The sequence below is a fragment of the Lampris incognitus genome, chromosome 2 (genome assembly GCF_029633865.1).
Source record: "Lampris incognitus isolate fLamInc1 chromosome 2, fLamInc1.hap2, whole genome shotgun sequence".
Lineage (NCBI taxonomy): Eukaryota > Metazoa > Chordata > Actinopteri > Lampriformes > Lampridae > Lampris > Lampris incognitus.
In genome coordinates this window covers 94,587,127-94,610,901 of record NC_079212.1, presented here as the reverse complement: position 1 = coordinate 94,610,901, position 23,775 = coordinate 94,587,127, and the positions used below count along the sequence as shown (strand labels likewise).

Genomic DNA, 23,775 nt, shown 5'->3' with positions numbered 1-23,775 from the left:
ACACTCTATACATTGCTAATGTGGTAAATGACTATTCTAGCTGCAAATGTCTGGTTTTTGGTGCAATATCTACATAGGTGTATAGAGGCCCATTTCAAGCAACTATCACTCCAGTGTTCTAATGGTACAATGTGTTTGCTCATTGGCTCAGAAGGCTAATTGATGATTAGAAAACCCTTGTGCAATCATGTTCACACATCTTAAAACAGTTTAGCTCGTTACAGAAGCTACAAAACTGACCTTCCTTTGAGCAGATTGAGTTTCTGGAGCATCACATTTGTGGGGTCAATTAAACGCTCAAAATGGCCAGAAAAAGAGAACTTTCATCTGAAACTCGACAGTCTATTCTTGTTCTTAGAAATGAAGGCTATTCCATGCGAGAAATTGCTAAGAAATTGAAGATTTCCTACACCGGTGTGTACTACTCCCTTCAGAGGACAGCACAAACAGGCTCTAACCAGAGTAGAAAAAGAAGTGGGAGGCCGCGTTGCACAACTGAGCAAGAAGATAAGTACATTAGAGTCTCTAGTTTGAGAAACAGACGCCTCACAGGTCCCCAACTGGCATCTTCATTAAATAGTACCCGCAAAACACCAGTGTCAACATCTACAGTGAAGAGGCGGCTGCGGGATTCTGGGCTTCAGGGCAGAGTGGCAAAGAAAAAGCCATATCTGAGACTGACCAATAAAAGAAAAAGATTAAGATGGGCAAAAGAACACAGACATTGGACAGAGGAAGACTGGAAAAAAGTGTTGTGGACGGATGAATCCAAGTTTGAGGTGTTTGGATCACAATGAAGAACGTTTGTGAGACGCAGAACAAATGAAAAGATGCTGGAAGAATGCCTGACGCCATCTGTTAAGCATGGTGGAGGTAATGTGATGGTCTGGGGTTGCTTTGGTGCTGGTAAGGTGGGAGATTTGTACAGGGTAAAAGGGATTCTGAATAAGGAAGGCTATCACTCCATTTTGCAACGCCATGCCATACCCAGTGGACAGCGCTTGATTGGAGCCAATTTCATCCTACAACAGGACAATGACCCTAAACACACCTCCAAATTGTGCAAGAACTATTTAGAGCAGAAGCAGGCAGCTGGCATTCTATCGGTAATGGAGTGGCCAGCGCAGTCACCAGATCTGAACCCCATTGAGCTGTTGTGGGAGCAGCTTGACCGTATGGTACGCAAGAAGTGCCCATCCAACCAATCCAACTTGTGGGAGCTGCTTCTGGAAGCGTGGGGTGCAATTTCTCCAGATTACCTCAACAAATTAACAGCTAGAATGCCAAAGGTCTGCAATGCTGTAATTGCTGCAAATGGAGGATTCTTTGACGAAAGCAAAGTTTGATGTAAAAAAAATCTTATTTCAAATACAAATCATTATTTCTAACCTTGTCAATGTCTTGACTCTATTTTCTATTCATTTCACAACATATGGTGGTGAATAAGTGTGACTTTTCATGGAAAACACAAAATTGTTTGGGTGATCCCAAACTTTTGAACGGTAGTGTGTGTGTATATATATATATATATATATATATATATATATATATATATATACATTATATATTATATATTATATATACACTACCGTTCAAAAGTTTGGGATCACCCAAACAATTTTGTGTTTTCCATGAAAAGTCACACTTATTCACCACCATATGTTGTGAAATGAATAGAAAATAGAGTCAAGACATTGACAAGGTTAGAAATAATGATTTGTATTTGAAATAAGATTTTTTTTACATCAAACTTTGCTTTCGTCAAAGAATCCTCCATTTGCAGCAATTACAGCATTGCAGACCTTTGGCATTCTAGCTGTTAATTTGTTGAGGTAATCTGGAGAAATTGCACCCCACGCTTCCAGAAGCAGCTCCCACAAGTTGGATTGGTTGGATGGGCACTTCTTGCGTACCGTACGGTCAAGCTGCTCCCACAACAGCTCAATGGGGTTCAGATCTGGTGACTGTGCTGGCCACTCCATTACCGATAGAATACCAGCTGCCTGCTTCTGCTCTAAATAGTTCTTGCACAATTTGGAGGTGTGTTTAGGGTCATTGTCCTGTTGTAGGATGAAATTGGCTCCAATCAAGCGCTGTCCACTGGGTATGGCATGGCGTTGCAAAATGGAGTGATAGCCTTCCTTATTCAGAATCCCTTTTACCCTGTACAAATCTCCCACCTTACCAGCACCAAAGCAACCCCAGACCATCACATTACCTCCACCATGCTTAACAGATGGCGTCAGGCATTCTTCCAGCATCTTTTCATTTGTTCTGCGTCTCACAAACGTTCTTCATTGTGATCCAAACACCTCAAACTTGGATTCATCCGTCCACAACACTTTTTTCCAGTCTTCCTCTGTCCAATGTCTGTGTTCTTTTGCCCATCTTAATCTTTTTCTTTTATTGGTCAGTCTCAGATATGGCTTTTTCTTTGCCACTCTGCCCTGAAGCCCAGAATCCCGCAGCCGCCTCTTCACTGTAGATGTTGACACTGGTGTTTTGCGGGTACTATTTAATGAAGATGCCAGTTGGGGACCTGTGAGGCGTCTGTTTCTCAAACTAGAGACTCTAATGTACTTATCTTCTTGCTCAGTTGTGCAACGCGGCCTCCCACTTCTTTTTCTACTCTGGTTAGAGCCTGTTTGTGCTGTCCTCTGAAGGGAGTAGTACACACCGGTGTAGGAAATCTTCAATTTCTTAGCAATTTCTCGCATGGAATAGCCTTCATTTCTAAGAACAAGAATAGACTGTCGAGTTTCAGATGAAAGTTCTCTTTTTCTGGCCATTTTGAGCGTTTAATTGACCCCACAAATGTGATGCTCCAGAAACTCAATCTGCTCAAAGGAAGGTCAGTTTTGTAGCTTCTGTAACGAGCTAAACTGTTTTAAGATGTGTGAACATGATTGCACAAGGGTTTTCTAATCATCAATTAGCCTTCTGAGCCAATGAGCAAACACATTGTACCATTAGAACACTGGAGTGATAGTTGCTTGAAATGGGCCTCTATACACCTATGTAGATATTGCACCAAAAACCAGACATTTGCAGCTAGAATAGTCATTTACCACATTAGCAATGTATAGAGTGTATTTCTTTAAAGTTAAGACTAGTTTAAAGTTATCTTCATTGAAAAGTACAGTGCTTTTCCTTCAAAAATATGGACATTTCAATGTGATCCCAAACTTTTGAACGGTAGTGTATATATAATAGTAACGACCACAAATGATTAGACTCTCTAGCCCTTGGCTAACGGGTTGGACCCTTTAGTCGACTGGTTAACGTAGTCGCCTATGGTGCGGGAAACCCGGGTTCGCGTCCCAGCTGCCCCCCCCCCCCGAATTTGCTACATTGGTGTCAGAGGTGGGATGGCGAGACCGTGAGGCCATCGGAAGCGCGTGCGCCCAGAGACGTGAGGGAGTTGACATGCTGAAGCGCGGGGACGCACTCCTCCAAAGGGGGGGTAGTGTAACGACCACGAATGACTGGACTCGCTAGCCATTGGCTAACGGGTTTGACCCTTTAGTCGACGGGTCAAGGCAGTCGTCCGTGGTGCGGGAGACCCGGGTTCGCGTCCGGTTGCCCCCTGAATTCGCTGCTCTATATATGAGTGGCATATGAGAATGCATGTGTAAACAACACATCCCAAGTGCAACCTTTATTAGGAGCAGTCCTGCAGAGAACCTCATAGAAATACACTCATTATTATCCTTTTCATGGGGCGGCTCCGCACACATTCATGCGACACATTCCGAGTCCAAAAACACAGTAAAAGCAACCAACATCTACTCCAGAGAAATATGATTTACATCTTTTATTGAAAAGCCATAACTCAGGAACGGTCCTCGCCGCGGGCTAACTGGAGAGGGACTATTCATCTGCTCCTTCATCCTTTTCCTCCCCTAGTCACAGACCTCGCTTCCTTTCCCCTGCGTGCTCACGTTCACTGCCTCTCCCGCTAACTCTTTCTACCCGAGTCTCCACTTCTCTCCATCTCGTCCCTTTTTGTTGTTGTTTTTTCACACACACCCTTTGGGGCGATGATGCCTCAGCATCCTCTGCTCGTAAAGCAGCCCCGCTCTGAGCAATGAACAAATTACTCCTCTAACTTTGCTGCGGTGACCAGTTTAACTACAGCAGCACCCCTCCCCCCTCCACTCCTTCCTATTTCTCACGAAACCCGTGTCACGGTCCCAGAGTCATGAAATATCAAGCGGATATCCGGTCTGTTTTAGAATATAGAAAATCCTTCTTCTTCTTCTTCTTTTGTAGCCTGAAACTTCTTTTTAGTTTTTTTTTTCTGAGTCATCGAGCAGGGCAGTGTAATAGCGCCAGCTATTTTTGGCCATTATCTTGGACAAAGTTATTTCATATTGATACTGCGGGTCAATATATAAGCCATTATCTTTGCAAAAAAAAACTCCCAGCAGCCCCTGCTGCTGATAGGGAGAGCTTATTTTGAAACAGAACAACAACAGCGACATAAAAGCAACTAATTAAAGGCAAACTCAGAGTCCGTCCGAAACACAAGCGCCTCCGCATTTCCGGTGTCGAGATGTGTGGAGTCATCGTTGTTAGTCAAGGTGGGGGTCATTAAGGCCAGGGAATGCTTTATCCCCCCCCCCCAAAAAAACAACACACACATACAGCTACTAACAAACAGCCTACTAAATGTCGTCCTTTATAGCTCGTTGGGTGGACTTGGGGACGTATTAGAGAGACAGATTACCGCGCCGTCACCTTGCGCAAACACCGCAGAGGAAGCGGGAGTTAATCGCTGCGCTCACCGCGAGTCCTTTGTTTCCGGGATGACGGAGAGGCCTCTCATATCATGACGAATCAGATAGGCATCCTCTGGACTACCCCGTATGGCCGTGCACCGTGCAGCCTGCACATAAACCCCGCCTCGAAACAGCTGCTACATCTCACCTCAACCCCGCAATGAGCGTGCAGCGCGGCGGAAACACAGCTCGCGTGACGGGTTGCAGAGCTAGCTTCCGGTCTCGCCCCGCAGTAGAATAAACCGAAAAATTACGCGCCATCGCAGCTTCGTCAGGACGTCAGAAAACATGCTCCTAATTATTTTGACAACTTCAGTAGTAAGAAGTGGGACAGAGGGGCCTACCTACCAACACGGGGATCGCCAGTTCGAATCCCAGTGTTACCTCCGGCTTGGTCGGGCGTCTTTACAGACACAATTGGCCGTGTCTGCGGGTGGGAAGCCGGATGTGGGTATGTGTCGTGGTCGCTGCACTGGCGCCTCCTCTGGTCGGTCGGGGCGCCTGTTCAGGGGGGAGGGGGAACTGGGGGGAATAGCGTGATCCTCCCACGCGCTACGTTCCCCGAGCCAAACTCCTCACTGTCAGGGGAAAAGAAGCGGCTGGTGACTCCACATGTATCGGAGGAGGCATGTGGTAGTCTGCAGCCCTCCCCGGATCGGCAGAGGGGGCGAGGGAGCGTCCGGGGACGGCTCGGAAGAGTGGGGTAGTTGGACGGGTACAATTGATAATTGGGGGGAATAGGGGGGGGGGTAGAAAAAAATCACCGTGAGATACCGTTTTTAAATTAGCCATGTGATGGTTGTTATCATGGTGGGTTTCACTCACAGTGGTAAAGTCTAGTATACTATAACAGCCTGGCAGTACAGAGGGCAAAACTAAAACCACGCTGCATTGTGGGTACAATACACTGCCTATACTCGGTTTGTAAGAATGGTGGGACAAGAAATCACAGCTGTAATGGAGATCGTTATGGAGATCGATCCCAGAACTACGTCACACACAACCAAACCGACATCCCAGAGACTGGACTCCGTTCATCTGGACACAGAGTCCAACGGGCGAGTCCAGATGAACTATATCCTATATACATGGACACCACCATCACTGTCCTCTACATCCATACCCCTTTATATCCTATATACATGGATGCCACCATCACTGTCCTCCACATCCATACCCCTTTATATCTTATATACATGGACACCACCATCACTGTCCTCCACATCCATACCTCTTTATATCCTTTATGCATGGATACCTCCATCACTGTCCTCCACGTTTCTTCTTCTTCTTCTATTTGTTGTTTATGGCGATTGGCAAACAACGAATTAGTGCATTACTGCCACCAACTCGTTTGGAGTGTGGCTCAGAATGTCTATTATACACTACCCCCCCCCCCACACACACACAGGTTTCTATCGGTTTCCACTGGTTTCTATAGGTTTCCACACCATCCCTTTATATCCTTTATACATGGAAACCTCCATCACTGTCCTCCACGTCTACACCCTTTTATATCCTTTATACATGGACACCACCCTCACTATCCTCCACATCCATTTATATCCTTTATACACGGAAACCACCATTACTGTCCTCCACGACCACACCCATTTATAGTCTTTATATATAGACACCACCATCACTGTCCTCCATATCTACACCCCTTTAGTATATCCTTTATACATGGACACCAGCATCACTGTCCTCTACATCTACACCCATTATATCTTTTATACATAGACGCCACCATCACTATCCTCCATATCTACACCCCTTTAGTATATCCTTTATAAATGGACACCTCCATCACTGTCCTCCATATCTACACCCCTTTATGTCCTTTATACATGGACACCACCATCACTGTCCTCCATATCAACACCCCTTTATAGCTTCATAAATGGACACCTCCATCACTGTCCTCCACATCTACACCCCTTTATATCCTTTATACATGGACACCTCCATCACTGTCCTCTACATCTACACCCCTTTATATCTTTATAAATGGACACCTCCATCACTGTCCTCCACATTTATACCCCTTTATATCCTTTATACATGGACACCTCCATCACTGTCCTCCACATTTATACCCCTTTATATCCATTATTCGTGGACACCTCCATCACTGTCCTCCATATCTACACCCCTTTATGTCCTTTATACATGGACACCACCATCACTGTCCTCCACAACAACACGTCTTTATATCCTTTATACATGGACACCTCCATCACTGTCCTCTACAGCTACACCCCTTTATATCTTTATAAATGGACACCTCCATCACTGTCCTCCACATTTATATCCCTTTATATCCTTTATACATGGACACCTCCATCACTGTCCTCTACATCTACACCCTTTTATATCCTTTATACGTGGACACCTCCATCACTGTCCTCCACATTTATATCCTTTATACATGGACACCTCCATCACTGTCCTCTACATCTACACCCCTTTATATCCTTTATACATGGACACCTCCCTCACTGCCCTCTACATCTACACCCTTTTATATCCTTTATACACGAACACCTCCATCACTGTCCTCCACATTTATATCCCTTTATATCCTTTATACATGGACACTTCCATCACTGTCCTCTACATCTACACCCCTTTATATCCTTTATACATGGACACCTCAATTACTGTCCTCTACATCTACACCCCTTTATATCCTTTATACATGGACACCTCCATCACTGTCCTCCACATTTATATCCCTTTATATCCTTTATACATGGACACCACCATCACTATCCTCCGACATCTACACCCCTTTATATCTTTATAAATGGACACCTCCATCACTGTCCTCTACATCTACACCCCTTTATATCCTTTATACATGGACACCTCCATCACTGTCCTCCACATTTATATCCTTTATACATGGACACCTCCATCACTGTCCTCTACATCTACACCCTTTTGTATCCTTTATACACGAACACCTCCATCACTGTCCTCCACATTTATATCCCTTTATATCCTTTATACATGGACACTTCCATCACTGTCCTCTACATCTACACCCCTTTATATCCTTTATACATGGACACCACCATCACTATCCTCCGACATCTACACCCCTTTATATCTTTATAAATGGACACCTCCATCACTGTCCTCTACATCTACACCCCTTTATATCCTTTATACATGGACACCACCATCACTGTCCTCCATATCTACACCCTTTATATCATTTATAAATGGACACCTCCATCACCGTCCTCCACATCCACACCCCTTTATATCCTCTGTATTCATGTGGCTATGCAGAGACAGACTAAAAACAAGTGCCGCCGTACTGTCGTTAACAGTGACTCGTTTCAGAAAGCGTATGTAAATTCAGACATGACCTCAGTGTGACCTCTCATCGGTCAGACAATCCTCTGTTGGTTTGTTCTCATCAGCAGCACAAGTTAAAACTGGAATGTCCCAATTTTCTATTATTAGCTCACTAATATTTGCTAATCCTGCTCAGCAATATCGTCTGTGACAACATTCAGGCAGGACGCCAAACTACATTTACTTACACAGCCAAGTGGTCTTAACTGTGCCACACTTGTGCTGTAATGCCAGTTAAAGTTTAAATAATTTAAAGTTTCCATCTAAGGACAGATAGTTTGGCCTTCAAGTGCATTAAGTGTGATTGGCCTTAGTAATGAATACTGTGTTACGTGCAGCAGAGTTGAGCTGACTGGAAAAGCTGTATGAAAATAACCGTCCCGATCACCTCAATAAACCCTATTCAGCCCCACGGGGCAGTTAATGCATTGACTGACACCCCGATAAAGTGCATACGGGACAGTGTCGGAGGTCATGTTGACTTGATGAGGAAATTATTTCCTTTTTCCTGAACTACAGAAGGTCATTCATGACTTTACTGGGTTTGTTCTGGACTCGATTGCTGTAGGTCTCGATACTCTTTCCTGTGAGAAAGGACTTCACCATATTTACATTTAATTTCCCTGACACTTTGACCGGAGGTGAAGCATCACAGTAAATCCTTCTCCATTATGATGACTCTATATAATACCTGAATTTAACATTTTATTGTTCACCTGTGATGGGAGAGGGGGTTTAACTCCAGTTGTTACTATGGATCTTGACTACACAACTAACGTGTGGGGGTTTTTTTGGGGGGGGGGTTCCGCCTTTTTCTCCTCTATTGTACTCGGCCAATTACCCCACTCTTCCGAGCCATCCCAGTCTCTGCTCCACCCCCCTCTGCTGATCCGGGGAGGGCTGCAGACTACCACATGCTTCCTCCGATACATGTGGAGTCGCCAGCCGCTTCTGTTCACCTGACAGTGAGGGGTTTCACCAGGGGGATGTAGCACGTGGGAGGATCACGCTATTCCCCCCCAGCCCCCCCCCCCTGAAAAGGCGCCCCGACTGACCAGAGGAGGCGCTAGTGTAGCGACCAGGACACATACCCACATCCAGTTCCCCACCCGCAGACACGGCCAATTGTGTAGGGACGCCCGACCAAGCTGGAGGTAACACGGGGATTCGAACCGGCGATCCCCGTATTGGTAGGCAACAGAATAGACCACCACGCTACCCAGACGGGTATCACAGTTTTTGTTGCTTTTTTTGGGGGGGGGTACGTCTATGAGCAAGACCATGGCGACTGGTCCAGGTTTCTTTGGGGAAAAGATTTGCAGTTGAAGGCCGAACACTTCTGCCCCCAACCTGCCCTGCCCTGGTGCACTTGTCGCCACGGTTCCCAACACCTCAACATCTGTTCCTTCGTTTGACTGCTACTGTAATTAGCATAATCAGTTGCAGTTAAGTTAGAGGAACAGAGCGGCCTGTTCTGTTTTGCTTCAAATCTAAGCCTTGCGTCTTCGCCTCTGCTGACTGGGCTAGCTGATCGGCTGTGGGTCTGTGTGTGTGTGTCTGTGCGTCGGGGGGGGGGGTAGAAAGAATAAAGACGGGAGTTATTTTTAAACAGGATGATTTAGCATCGTCATATGGATCCATTAGCCCCGTGGATGTTGTTTCACTAGGTTAGAAACTCAGGCTCAGAGTTGTGTGTGTGTGTGTGTGTGTGTGTGTGTGTGTGTGTGTGTGTGTGTGTGTGTGTGTGTGTGTGTGTGTGTGTGTGTGTGCGCGCGCGCGCGCGAGAGAGAGAGAGAGAGAGCGAGAGAGAGAGAGAGAAAGAGAGAGCGAGAGAGAGAGAGAGAGCTTCTGTTCTTGAAAGAGACAAGTAAAGAGGTCTTAGGTCACAGCCGTTAATCGATACCTGTGCTCATCCCTGATAATAAATCTATAGCAACACCGCAGCGCCCAAACCTCAGCGAGAAGTCAGTAGGCGAGAGGGAGGGGGCCGCATCATGGACCCTGCTGCCGTGCGGACAGAGCAAGGCAGCAGCTGCAGCACTGCCTGCAAAATACCCGACGCCACCCACGACAAGCACGGTTTTACATTAGTTTGGCGGTTTGAAATGACTGTTGACCTTTTGGGGGCTGCGGTGCAGGTTTTTGGAGCTGGATTTGAACGCGGCTTCGGGGGGTGGAAGAGACGTGACCATCCACAGGCGCTGCGCCTGATGGGAGGACGCAGGGACAGGCGTGGAGAGCCACGGGCATTAAAGCAATCACTGGACCGTCTCATTTAGCCATTATCACAGCGGTACTTCTGCACTACGGTTACCTGCGAGGGGACAAAAACAAACAAAAAAGCAGAAGGGGCGCACACACTGTTCTGGGATAACTATGACGAGTGAATTATGTTCCTTCTCTCTGCTGTCAGGCACATATCCAGCATTTCAGTACCCCCCCCTTTTCGCAGTATGGAAGGCTACTGGAAACTCTTCAAGACCTTCTGATATCGTTGCCCACCAACACGGGGATCGCTGGTTCGAATCCCCGTGTTACTTCCGGTTTGGTGGGGTGTCCTTGCGGACACAATTGGCCATGTCGTGCGGGTGGGAAGCCGGATGTGGGTATGTGTCCTGATCACTGCACTAGCACCTCCTCTGGTCGGTCAGGGCGCCTGCTCGGAGGGGGGGGGGACTGGGGGGAATAGCGTGATCCTCCCACGCGCTACGTCCCCCTGGCGAAACTCCTCACCGTCAGGGGGAAAGAAGTGGCTGGTGAGGAGATATGTGGTAGTCTGCAGCCCTCCCAGGTCGGCAGACGGGGTGCTGCAGCGACTGGGATGGCTCGGAAGAGAGGGTAATTGGCCGGATACAATTGGGGAGAAAAAGGGGGGAAACCCCCCCCCCCCCAAAAAAAAGAGAAACGAAAAACAAGTACAGGACTACAGCTTCATCACAGCAACGCAACGCCATCATGAACCCAATCTAACAACCTCCGACTGTTATTGATCAAACGTGAATTCAAGGAGGGGGGCGGAGGAGGGGGGCTGTGATTCATGCACGTGCCATGTAATGGCTATGAGGGCCTAGTTTGGGAGCGGCCGCTGCAACTGTGAATGGAGGGTTTGCAGGGAACCGTATCACCCGTCACATCGATGAGTCACTCCTTCGGAGGCCATCCCCTGCCCGGGTAACGGTAACTCATCACCCACCTGACTGGTTGAGATTTTGCAATTATCAAGAGCGGGTCTGAGTCCGGCTGGCTTCCCGGCCTGCCCTCCCTCCAGACGGACCTGGCGCGCAGGCTGATTTACGAGTCGGGACGCAGACAAGCGGCGTTAATGTGACGTCTAAGGTAGGACACGAGAGAGACATAATTGGAATCTGTTGCCCGCCATCTGACGCGCAATGCCGGCTGACAGCGCCGCCATCTGTAACCCTCGCTTGCGGGATGGCGGGGAGCAGAAATGACACACACTCTTACCCCCGGCCTCGGTTTGTTTGTTTGTTGCTTCTGTAAATTGCTCGCTGTCAAATCCATCTCGGGACGAAATCTCATTTCCAGCCTAAGCATCAGGCGGAGGCTCGAGCGGGCTCGTGAGAGCTGTCTGACACGTCAGCAATCAGGATTTGCATGCCTGGGATGCAGCATCGGAAGTTGGCATACCCGAGCCTTTCGGAAGACCTGTTGAAAAAGGTGTTATTCTTTAAAGGACGCCCCTAAAGTCCAGAGAACTCATCCTCAAGTCCTGAGGTTGCAGGCAGCATGTGGGATATTTTGCAGAGGATGCTTTCATGTCCGCTCTGAAAGCTTTGGTTGCACGCAACACCAAGGGCCTTCCCAGCAGGCAGTGCGTAATACAGACAGACTTTTTCGTCACTGCATTCTTCCCCTTCCGGAAGTGTGAGGTTGGAATAAGTTGCATCCGCTTCTTTGTCATGTATTCTGCTTTGTGCTCGGTGGTGAATATGAGGAGACCTCCTTTAATATCGAATCCAACCTCATGGAACAAGGACACCCAGATAAGGACCGTGATATATTGACGTAATTGTTTAACGGATTACCACAGAAGGGTGGGGGGTGGGGCCCTCTACACATGACGTAGTTACGCCCCTGATTGTTAAAGTGAAGAAAGCCGGCCCTGGCATCAAACTCACTGTGACACACCACTTTGCCGGCGGGCGAGACACAATCTTATTGTACGGTGAGGTCATAGACCCAAATGTGATTTGAGCGAGAGACGGACAATAATGTGGCTCGCAGAGAATGTGGACGGGGAGGGAAGCTTCAAACGGGGCCCTGAGTCTCCTGGAGAATAATTAATGTGACATTTCCCTGACATTTACTGGGAGGTATAGTGTAGGAGCCCGGAGAAGGGGATGGAGAGAGGCAGATATATAAGGAGGGAAGACAGAGGGAAGGGGAGAAGTCACTGGGGAGAGAAGACGTGTCCGGCAACACACAGGCATTATTTCCCCGAACGTCTTCATGGATACTGGCAGTGTGTCCAAGCTGGGTCGCTTGGTGTTGTGAGGCTCATCGAAATACATACACACAAAAACAGACACGCTCACACGCAAAAACTACTGGTAGTATTGTGTGACAACTCCTTCAAAGATTATAATTTTGCAGGGCGTCCGGGTGGCTTGGCGGTCTATTCCGTTGCCTACAGACACGGGGATCGCCGGTTCGAATCCCCGTGTTACCTCCGGCATGGACGGGCGTCTATTGGCCGTGTCTGTAGGGTGCGAAGCCGGATGTGGGTGTGTGTCCTGGTCGCTGCACTAGCGCCTCCTCAGGTCGGTCGGGGTACCTGTTCAGGGGGGAAATAACGTGATCCTCCCACGCGCTACGCCCCCCCGGTGAAACTCCTCACTGTCCGGTGAAAAGAAGCAGGTGGCGACTCCACATGTATGGGAGGAGGCATTTGGTAGTCTGCAGCCCTCCCCGGATCGGCAGAGGGGGTGGAGCAGCGACCAGGACGGCTCAAAACGAGTGGGGTAATTGGCCAAGTGCAATTGGGGAGAAAAAGGGGAGGGGGGAGAGATAATAATTTTGCAGTGTTGTTACTTAGTAACCATCCCCTGCCCCCCCCCCCCCGTGCTTGATTCTTGCAGTTGTTTGTGTTCATGGGTTGCTGTACATCCGCGTGTCTGTGATGCATGGCGACGGGCTGCGGAGCATTGGAGCAGAACCTGCGGTCGAAGCCGGACCACTCAACAAACCCACAGTTAGTTACAGCCTATGAAGTATGGGTAAGACGGTGCATCAGCGCCTACCGACGCTTTTAGTGGTTTTGGTCTGTGGTTTCTCGTCGCCCCTTTTAAGCTAATTAGGAATTGATAAACCCTGCCTCCCGCGCGGAGGCTGCTGCGTGTACCTCTAACGCAGGTCTCTACCAGTGTCATAGCCATGCCGGGCCAAGATGTTACGTGAGTTTGCAACGTGGGAAAACACTTCCTGAACGGGTGACGTGGTCGCCGTTAAGGAAGTGCACTTGGAAGAACACTAAGGACCCTACAGACGAGCCCCAAGTTGTTTTTGATAAAAGCAGCACTGACTGATTAGCTATTACAGACAACGCACGTGCAATCCACCCAGGGACGTCGTCTCCTTTCTGTAGGCAACCCCCCCTCTCTCTCTCTTCTCCCTCGCTTTAACATGATCAACATTGATTTGACATCTCCTTGATTCCCACGAAGAAGACGTTTCCCCTGACAGACTCCCAGCGCTTCTCCCGGCTCGTCTATAGGCGCTTGACAGCTCGCGCACGTCTCTTGCTGCAGAGCGTCAGCCGGCGGAAGCCGCCAATGAGCGAATTCCCCCTTCCGGAGATCAGCGCCGCCGCACCAACAAGTTGGCGCATCCTCCTTTAAAATGGTAGTAGCTATGGTGGAGGGAGGCAGCCCTCTCTTTGATCCCTCCAGCCCACTTCAGGAGAGAGGGATCAAACGTAGCTGATATGGGGGAATACTGCACTGGTCCAGAGGCTGCAGGCCTACCTGGTCTCCCTCTGCCCAGGCTGACAGGAGGAACGCAGTAAAGGGCAAAATGCGGAGATTGTGGAGTTAGAAAACAACGAGACACGAGACGTGAGAGTAGACGTAGTCGAGGTAGTTTACTAGCTCCAACTTTGCATGTCATACGTTCGACAACGACACTGAACTGACTGTGAACCGGAAGCGGAAGTGCATTATCTGACCCCTCGCCTCTTCCCTTAAAGGTACACCGTCCTCTTAGGTGAATGTCTCTCGATATATAGATGTGGGTCACCACACAGGCCCCCCAGAATTCACCTACACAAAACAATGCAAAACAGCAAAAGTGCAAGTCATGAACATAAAAATAGACTCTACAACAGAACAGTCAATGACATAGTGCAAAGTCACGGGGAAAACAAGTGACGAGTCGGGGGGCGGACCCTGCGGCCATAACGGCTGCGCTTCACAGGAGGGGAAACAGATGGGGCCGAAACCCGGGCCATAGGCGGGGCCGAAGCAGGAACAGAGGCAGGTGCCGGGGCTGACCTAGGAGGGCGCCCCCGCCGCGGGGGTAGGGCCAATTGCATTGGCTCCCCAATGTCCAAGTGAGCGGGCTTGAGACGGTCTATAGCGACCCGCTCCAGCCTCCCCCCCATGTCCACCACAAAGTTCTTATCCCCCGCCTCCAGGACGCGGAAGGGCCCGTCGTATGGGGGCTGCAGCGGGGACCGATGGCTGTCGTGCCTAATGAAGACGTACCTCGCCGATGGCAGATCCTTGGGGACGTAGGACCGGGGGAGGCAGTGTTGAGACATCGGAACGGGAGCGAAGGCACCGGCAGCGCTCCGGGACGCACTGAGGTGAGAGGCGGCTGACCAGGGAGCCGTAGCATCCGGAAGAAACTCCCCCGGAACCCGCAGGGGCTGGCCATACACCAGCTCAGCGGAGGAGGTCTGGAGGTCTTCCTTCGGGGCCGAACGCAGGCCGAGCATGACCCACGGGAGCCGGTCCATCCAGTCGCAGCCAGTGAGGCTTGCCCGCAGAGCGGCTTTCATGTCCCGATGGAACCGCTCACAAAGTCCGTTGCTCTGCGGGTTGTACACCGTAGTGCGGTGGATCTTCACCCCCAGGTGCTCAGCGACCGCCGTCCAGAGCTCCGAGGTACACTGGGAGCCCCGGTCGCTCGTGATGTCACCAGGCGTGCCGAAACGGGCCACCCAGCAGCTGATGAACGCCCGTGCTACCTCTGCTGCCATCGTGGAGGACAAGGGAATAGCCTCTGGACACCTGGTGGCCCTGTCCACAATAGTGAGGAGGAACGTATAACCACGGGAGGGGGGCAGGGGACCCACCAGGTCAACATTGACATGGTCAAACCGCCTCTCTGGAACCACAAACGGCGCCAAAGGGGCCTTGGTATGGCGGTGCACCTTTGTGCGTTGGCACGCCACACACGAGCCGGCCCAGGCTCTAACATCCTTACGGAGCCCAGGCCAAACGAACTTGATGCTCACCAGCTTGATCGAGGCCTTCACTCCCGGGTGGGAAAGGCCGTGGACGGTGTCGAAACTCGGCGCCGCCAGGAAGTAGGCACCAGGGGGCGCGGTTGACCGGTGGAGATGTCACAGAGGAGGGTGGTGTTGGCCGCGGCGAATGTCACGTCCTCCAGCCGTAGCGCTGTAGGGGTCGACCGGTAGTCTTGAACGGTCGCGTCCTTGGCTTGGTCCGCTGCCATAGCGGCGTAGTCGAGTCCCAAGTGAACGGCGTTAACAACCGCCCATGAAAGGCAGTCGGCGACGAAGTTATCCTTGCCCGACACGTGTTGTATGTCCGTGGTAAACTCGGAAACCGCCGCGAGATGGCGCTGCTGACGCCCAGACCACGGTTCTGAGGTTTTGGCCATACAGAACGTCAGCGGTTTGTGGTCCACGAAAGCGGTGAACTGTCGGCCCTCCAATAGGAACCTAAAGTGTCTGGTTGCGAGGAAGAGACCCAGTAGTTCCCTATCAAAGGTGCTGTATTTGCGCTCGCTCTCACGGAGTTGTTTACTGAAGAACGCCAACGGCTGCCAGCCCCCCCCCCCACCCACTGCTCACACACGGCCCCCACGGCGTAGTCGGAGGCATCCGTTGTAAGGGCTATGGGGGCGGCAGGCGACGGGTGAGCTAGCAGCGCAGCGTTGGACAGCGCGGTCTTGGCGGCCACAAAAGCCTCGTCCATCCCCGAAGACCAGTCCAGCTCGTCCTTAGACTTCTTACCCCGCAGGGCCTCATACAGGGGACGCATGATGTGGGCGGCATGGGGCAGGAAACGGTTATAAAAGTTCACCATGCCCAGGAATTCCTGCAGCGACTGTACAGTGCGGGGGCGGGGGAACATGGTGACAGCCTCAACCCTGGCAGGGAGGGGAACGGCCCCCTGTGGAGTGATGTGGTGCCCGAGGAAGGTGATGGACGACTCCCCGAACTGACACTTAGCTGGGTTGATGATGAGGCCGTGTTCGCTGAGCCTGTCGAACAGCTGTGTGAGGTGCGTCATGTGTTCCTCTGCCGACGCGCTGGCCACGAGGATGTCGTCTAAGTACACAAACAAAAATGGCATGTCACGGAGCACAGAATCCATAAGGCGCTGAAACGTCTGCGCCGCCCTTTTAAGACCGAAAGGCATACGTAAAAACTCAAAGAGCCCAAAGGGTGTGATGACAGCCGTTTTTGGGACATCCAGTGGGTGGACCGGCACTTGGTGATACCCCCGCACTAAGTCGATTTTGGAATAGATGGCAGCGCCCGCCAGGTGGGTAGAGAAATCTTGTATGTGCGGTATGGGGTAACGGTCGGGGGTCGTGGCTTTGTTTAGGCGACGGTAGTCCCCGCACGGGCGCCAACCCCCGTTGGCCTTAGTAACCATGTGAAGAGGGGAAGCCCATGGGCTGTCAGAACGGCGGACAATGCCGAGGTGCTCCATAGTCGAAAACTCCTCCCTGGCTATTGCGAGCTTGGCCGAGTCGAGGCGTCGGGCCCGGGCGTAAACTGGGGGGCCCACTGTGGTGATATGATGTTCCACGCCGTGCTTGGCCACCGCCGAGGAGAAGGTGGGTGTGGTGAGCTCGGGGAAATTTGCGAGCAGGCGTTGGTATGGATCCCCGGTGGAGAGTGTGTTAGCGAGGCACAGCGCTCCAGCCCCCCCAAGCGTGCAGGGGTATGACGCAAAAGAGACGGCATCAATCACGCGACAGTTTTTAACATCCACCAGCAGGTTGAAAGCACAGAGGAAATCCGCACCTAGGAGCGGGGTGGATACAGCAGCCATCACAAAGTCCCAGCCGAAACGTCGGCCGCCAAAACACACGTCCACATGTCTGATACCGTACGTCCGAATGGACGTGCCGTTGGCGGCGTCCATCTGGGGGCCGTGACTGTCGGTCATCGTGTCCACAGCTTGTGCTGGTAGTATGCTGCGTTGAGCGCCAGAGTCAACCAGCAGCCGTCGGCCCGACAAGGAGTCTGTGAGGAACAACAGCTTGCAGTCACGGCCGGCGCCCATAGCCGTTAACGAGCGCCGGCCTTGGCGTTTCCCTGAACCCTGTAACTGCAGGGTTTGCCACACTGTTTTGCTTTTGCCCCAAACCTGGCATGGTAATAACAGAGCCCGTCGTCAGGTTGGCGGCGGGCTGTCACCGCAGCCGCGGTGTCCATATGGTCGTACACAGGTGATGGTGGGGCGGTCTTGTGGGGTAGCAGGGCATGCACAAACTGTTGCCGGTTGGCCAGGAAAACCCTGTCTGCTTCAGCAGCCAGAGAACGGTAGTCTTTGGACGCGGCGAGAGGAGAACTGGCCAGTGCTGTGCGTACAGGTGCGGGGAGCTGCCTCAGAAAAATGTGTGTGAAAAGAAAGGCCGGATCAGCCGATCCCAGCACAGACAGCATTTTTTCCATTAACTCAGACGGTTTGCCGTCGCCGAGGCCATTCGGGGACAGTAAACGGTCTGCCTTCTCCAGCTCCGAAAGTTCAAATAGTTTCAGGAGGAATGTCTTTATAGCATCGTACTTGCCAGCAGCTGGCGGAGCTTCCAACAGTGTCATTGCTCGCGCCGTTGTCGATGCGTCTAACGCCGCCAATACGTGGAAGTACTGGGTTGCATCCTGCGTTATCCCTCTCAGCTGGAACTGGGCTTCCACATGTTGAAACCACGGCCGTGGATTATGCTGCCAAAAGTCGGGTAGCTTCACAGTAGCGGTGTAAATGCTAGCGTTAGCAATAGCCGTGTTGTTAGCACCGGCGTCGTCGTTGTCAGACATACTCGCATTAGTAGTTCGATCACGTCGGGGTCACCAATGTGGAGTTAGAAAACAACGAGACACGAGACGTGAGAGTAGACGTAGTCGAGGTAGTTTACTAGCTCCAACTTTGCATGTCAATACGTTCGACAACGACACTGAACTGACTGTGAACCGGAAGCGGAAGTGCATTATCTGACCCCTCGCCTCTTCCCTTAAAGGTACACCGTCTTCTTAGGTGAATGTCTCTCGATATATAGATGTGGGTCACCACAAGATCCTCTTTCTCCACATGTCAATGACCAGGTACCGTGAATCTTAAAACATAGCTGGGGCGTCCGGGAAGCATAGCGGTCTGTTCCGTTGCTTACCAACACGGGGATCGCCGGTTCGAATCCCTCCGGCTTGGTCGGTCGTCCCTACAGACCGTGTCTGCAGGTTGGAAGCCAGATGTGGGTATGTGTCCTGGTTGCTGCACTAGCGCCTCCTCTGGTCGGTCAGGGTGCCTGTTCGGGAGGGAGGGGGTAGCGTGACGTCCCCCTGGTGAAACTCCTCGCTGTCAGGTGAAAAGAAGCGGCTGGCGACTCCACGTGTATCGGAGGAGGCATGTGGTAGTCTGCAGCCCTCCCCGGATCGGCAGAGGGGGTGGAGCAGCGGCCGGGGCGGCTCGGTAGAATGGGGTAATTGGCCGGGTACAATTGGGATGGGAACATAGCTGAGGCATCTGTGCTGTTCATTCAGTGAAGAAGCTCATTACTTTTGCTCCGTCTCTCGCCGGGTCCTCAGCAGTGTAAATCCATCAACATGCCTAAGTGAGGTCTGGCAGCTCTCCTTTAAATAATGGATTCAATAATGACCTAATCTGTACAGTTATCGATCTGTTTTCTAATCGTCTAAGATAATTCCTTTAAGTCAAGCCATCTCTCCCCCTCCTCTCCGTATCCTCTCTCTCATACTACGCATGTGTGTACAAATATGAAGGGTAATGACACGTCACAACCATCTTTTATATAACCACAATGATGTGCAGACAGCTGGATTAATATTATCAGGTGCCCTCCAGAAATACATATTTTGAGATCCCATCTCCTCTGGAAAACATCAAGTTCGACCGGACGAGGTGGGTGGTGGGTGGAGGTCATCGAACAAATAGAGAACAGACTTTGGGCAAAGGTCAAATCAAAGACATGGTAAATGGACTGCATTTCGACCACTTCCACCATTTCTACTGACCACCCAAAGCACTTTACAGTGTACCCCCATGTTCACCCATTCACACACACATTCATGGCGGAGGCTGCCACGCAAGGCGCCGACCCGCTCATCAGCAGCAGGTGGGGCGTCAGTGTCGTGCTGGAGGACACTTCGCCACGCTCCCTGGAGGAGCCGCGGATCGAACCAGGAACCTTTCGGGTCCGAGACGACCGGCTCTACCTCCTGAGCCTCCCATCACCTCAAACTCATTGGCTGGTGTATGACTAGTTTTCCTGGCGGGACAAGCGTGGACGAGAGCCACGCATCCTCTGCAGCGTGCTCCACCCGACAGGACACATGCACGACAAATGCATGTGCACGTGTGTGTCGTGTATCCTGTAAGACGAGATGGACGCATATTTCCTAAAACACCGTCAGGAAATGGATGACAATGAACATTGGCCCACTGTAGTAATTTATGATTTATAAAATAAAGGCAGTAGCCTGGAGTACACATAGCTGATCGTAATGTGGCCAGATGAGGAATAATTCTGCTTTTCGACAACCTGCTTATTTATTTTCATCTCATTTCACTCACTCGTTTCATTTTTGAGATTTTCAGGGTGCAGCTGGACTCAGCTTCACAACGATGAGCCTCAGACATGTTCCAGCAGGTCCAATTTAACCCAGTTATCTAAAATTATCCAAACCTTTCAGCTAAACTGGGACATCCGGTTAAAGTGGGACACCCTCAGGAAGTGTCCGTCAAAGCGGTGGGTGCCCAGAGCTCGCAGTGGAGGCGCACGAGCAAAGTCACATGACACGTTTCCTGTGACGTCACACGCGGGTCGTGGTCAGCATCAAACAGGAAGTTGAGCCCAAAAAGCAAGAGGTAAGAGAAATTATGTTTACGTTTTTTAAAATAGCTTTGTTTGCAGTCACGTGGTTCGGATGACGCGCGAGATTCAGATGCAGGGCCGGAAGTGAAAAGCGGAATGGACGAGACGGAGCTAGTTTAGCCCGGACTGTGCTAGCTTAGACGCTATTATGAGAGAATGGTAGAAACAGAAAGTAAGACGTGTTGGACATGATCTTATGTTATGAAGAGTGATTTTTAATTTTGACGAAGGGGTCACTGCGCACATGCGCGTTATCCGACCCTGCTCCTTCCGGCCGCAGACGACAGTTCGCAAGCCATTTTTTTCTTGCACCCCCCCCCCCCCCCCCCATGAACAACAACTTCTGGTACTCAATAAAAACTCCTTGGGGTTTCTCAGTTAAAGACGCCAAACAGGCATTTCGAAGCGACCTCACATCTGTGCCAACATGGAAGCACAGACATGTAGCCTACAGACAACTGTTAAGTAGGTAGAGTCAGACTTTTAATGATTTATGAATGGACTTATCCAGAAATCGATGCTAACCCCCCACATCGGGTGTGACGGTAGGCCTCATAGTTTGGTCAAGTTAGCCTGTCCCAGTCAGTTTCCCTGACAATGGCGAGCAAGGGCGCTTAATCCAGATGTTGTTCAGTGTTAAAGTAGTGACGTAACAGGGAGTTTAGTCCGATCAAGCTGCAGTGCTGATGCAGGTCTAGCCCACAGAACTGTTGACCACGTGGTTTAATCCGTGGCCGAACCCCCTACCGGCCTACTGCAGAATGCATGGCACCCAGCAAACAGCGGAACCTGTGTAGGGACCAGAGGACACAAACTGTGTCCCAAATCACCCAACATGCCACCGAAAAATAGTTTCGCGTCCACTACGACAAAATGGCGAGCCGTGCTCTGTGAAAATATCATGCACACTTCATTTCTTCACGTAAATAAAGTAGACACCTCCAGGGCTTCATAAAAATGTATCATATGTTGTTTTTTTTTAAAATTGGTGACAAGAAGGCGATCATAAGCTAGAATTATAAACACTGTCCCAGCAGAGCTGAAAGTGAAAGTTAGACGTGATTACCTGAAATGTCCAATATTACAAGCAAAGGTTGAACTCACTGCAGAGCTGCTTCCTGGTTCAGCTTGCAGGGATGAGCAGCCTAGCTGCAGGTAGTAGTACCCATCCATAAACCAAACTACCCAGCCTGTGCAACTGGGAAGTCGTAGATGACGGGAAACCAGCCTAACCAAGGAACAGGGCTTTTATTGTTGTTGTTGTTAAAAGAACAGGTTTAATCATCGTGTTTCGACGCCTCGTAAGGTGCAGTTAGTTGTACACCTGAGTCCAGAAGTGTCCAGCATCTTCATCAAGGAGCCGGTGGGTAAAATGATATCATAACTGATATGCACGGTGACAAAAACTACGAAAATAAGACCAGGGTTGTAAAAAAACGAATTATCCTTCAAACATCCAACAACCAATAGTTCGGTGGGACGTGTAACCTGTAAGTTGTGGTGAAACGCAGCATCGTTCAGGAACAAGCACCTGCCAACACCCGAGTCAGGGGGCAGCCACTCCTTGGAAGAGATGCAAGCTGAGTTTGGAGGTATATGTGCTCAATTTAAAGCTGTGCCTGGTCACTGCTGTTACCACTGCAATATGAATTAGGTAGGTAGTACGTAGTACATGGTACAGTTTCCCCCGGGTTTCCTCCGGGGGCCCCGGTTTCCTCCCGCAGTCCAAAGACATGTAGGTCAGGTAAATCGGCCGTATTAAATTGTCCCTAGGTGTGTGTGTGTGTGTGTGTGTGATGGCCTGGCGGCCTGTCCAGGGTGTCTCCCCGCCTGCCCCCTCCAGTGACTGCTGGGATAGGCTGCAGCATCCCCGCGGCCCTGAGAGCAGGATAAGCGGTTCGGATAATGGACGGATGGATACATTGTACAAATGAGAACGTGATCTTATTCAAGTAATAAAATGTAACAAAAAGTAAAAAACGCCCAAATAAAGAATTAGATATGCAGCAAATTCAGGAAATGCTTGTTTATTGACAGTGAATAACCTGCCAACTCAAATGCAGTGACTAACAGGGCCTATCATGCATTTTGTGCGTGTGTGTGTGTGTGCGCGTGCGTGCGTGCGTGCGTGCACATTTGCAATAGCCTACCAGTGTGTAGGGTGTTCACCCAGACTCTATCCTTATGCTCAGCCGTTTACACACATCTTCTAACATATCATCCCATACCTACAGCTTGTGGTCCTGCCAAGTGTCACTGCGCATGCGCGAACCAGTGCCGCAGTTGCTACAGGTAGGACGTTTGGACAAGGTGGGACACATGGAGCCGACACGCAGACATGCACATTACCTTTGCGGCAACGGACGAGCCGGGCTTCTCCAAGAGGTCCCAAAGCTTCTTCCGTTTCTCGGCGCAGCACGTGCTGTCGAACTCTTCCCCCTGCCTGTCCTTAAGGTTGTCCGCCTCCCTCTTCAGCTCCTCGTTCATCTGCTCCTTCTTCTGGTGGTACCTGGCCTGGCAGCAGGACTCCAGGTAGATCTCGTCGATGCCCCAGTAGTCCAGCTCCTGGCTGAAGGACAGGGCACACATCTCCTCCATCATGTGCAGCTTGCCGGTGCGGTAGAAGTTCAGAATGGAGGTGAAGGCCCCCGGGTGTCGGTCGAAGAAGTACTCGTTCTCGTCCACGCTGTAGTCGTCGCACACCTCCATCAGCGACTCGTGGGTGTTGCAGTCCCTCAGTTTTCCCAGTCGCGTCCGGGGCAGTCTGTCCAGAGTCCGCCACAGGACCTCGTGCGGAAGTCCGCCGACGTTGAGCCTGACCCGCCGGAAACTCCCCTTGCTGCGGACGATGTCCGCCGGCTCGGCCGGAAGCGACGAGGTGGAGCGGGAGCCGGCCTTGTTCAGCCCCGCCGGGGATTTCTCCATGATCGAGTTGTGCTTATGTACCGGGTGTCGTGTCCAGGGCTACGGCTCGCAGTCGCGGCTGTTCTCTTTCATTATCGTCTGCGGGAGGATGGGAAAGACAGAAAGCCATCAGTTATAGACCTGCTCTTTGACCGAGACGGACTCTCTCGCGACACCTGTTTTATCACGAGGCGATTACCACAGAAGCAAACACGATAGTGTTCCTGTGGATGCTCCCCCTTCCCCAATTGACCAGTTACCCTACTCTTCACATCCGGCTTCCCACCCGCAGACACGGCCAGTTGTGTCTGTAGGGACGCCCGACCAAGCCGGAGGTTACACGGGGATTCGAACCCCCCCGTGTTGGTTAGGCAACGGAGTAGACCGC

General features: G+C 50.8%; 1 protein-coding gene across 1 annotated transcript in view; it reads right to left on the bottom strand.

Moving 5' to 3' along the window:
- Positions 1 to 23,408, bottom strand: part of kcnb1 (potassium voltage-gated channel, Shab-related subfamily, member 1) — a 59,646-nt gene extending 36,238 nt beyond the window's left edge. Inside the window, exon 1 of the mRNA XM_056274457.1 lies at positions 22,833 to 23,408. Within this exon, the coding sequence (XP_056130432.1) occupies positions 22,833 to 23,408 (576 nt within the window). The remainder of the gene's footprint in view (positions 1 to 22,832) is intronic.
- Positions 23,409 to 23,775: the final 367 nt, after the last annotated feature.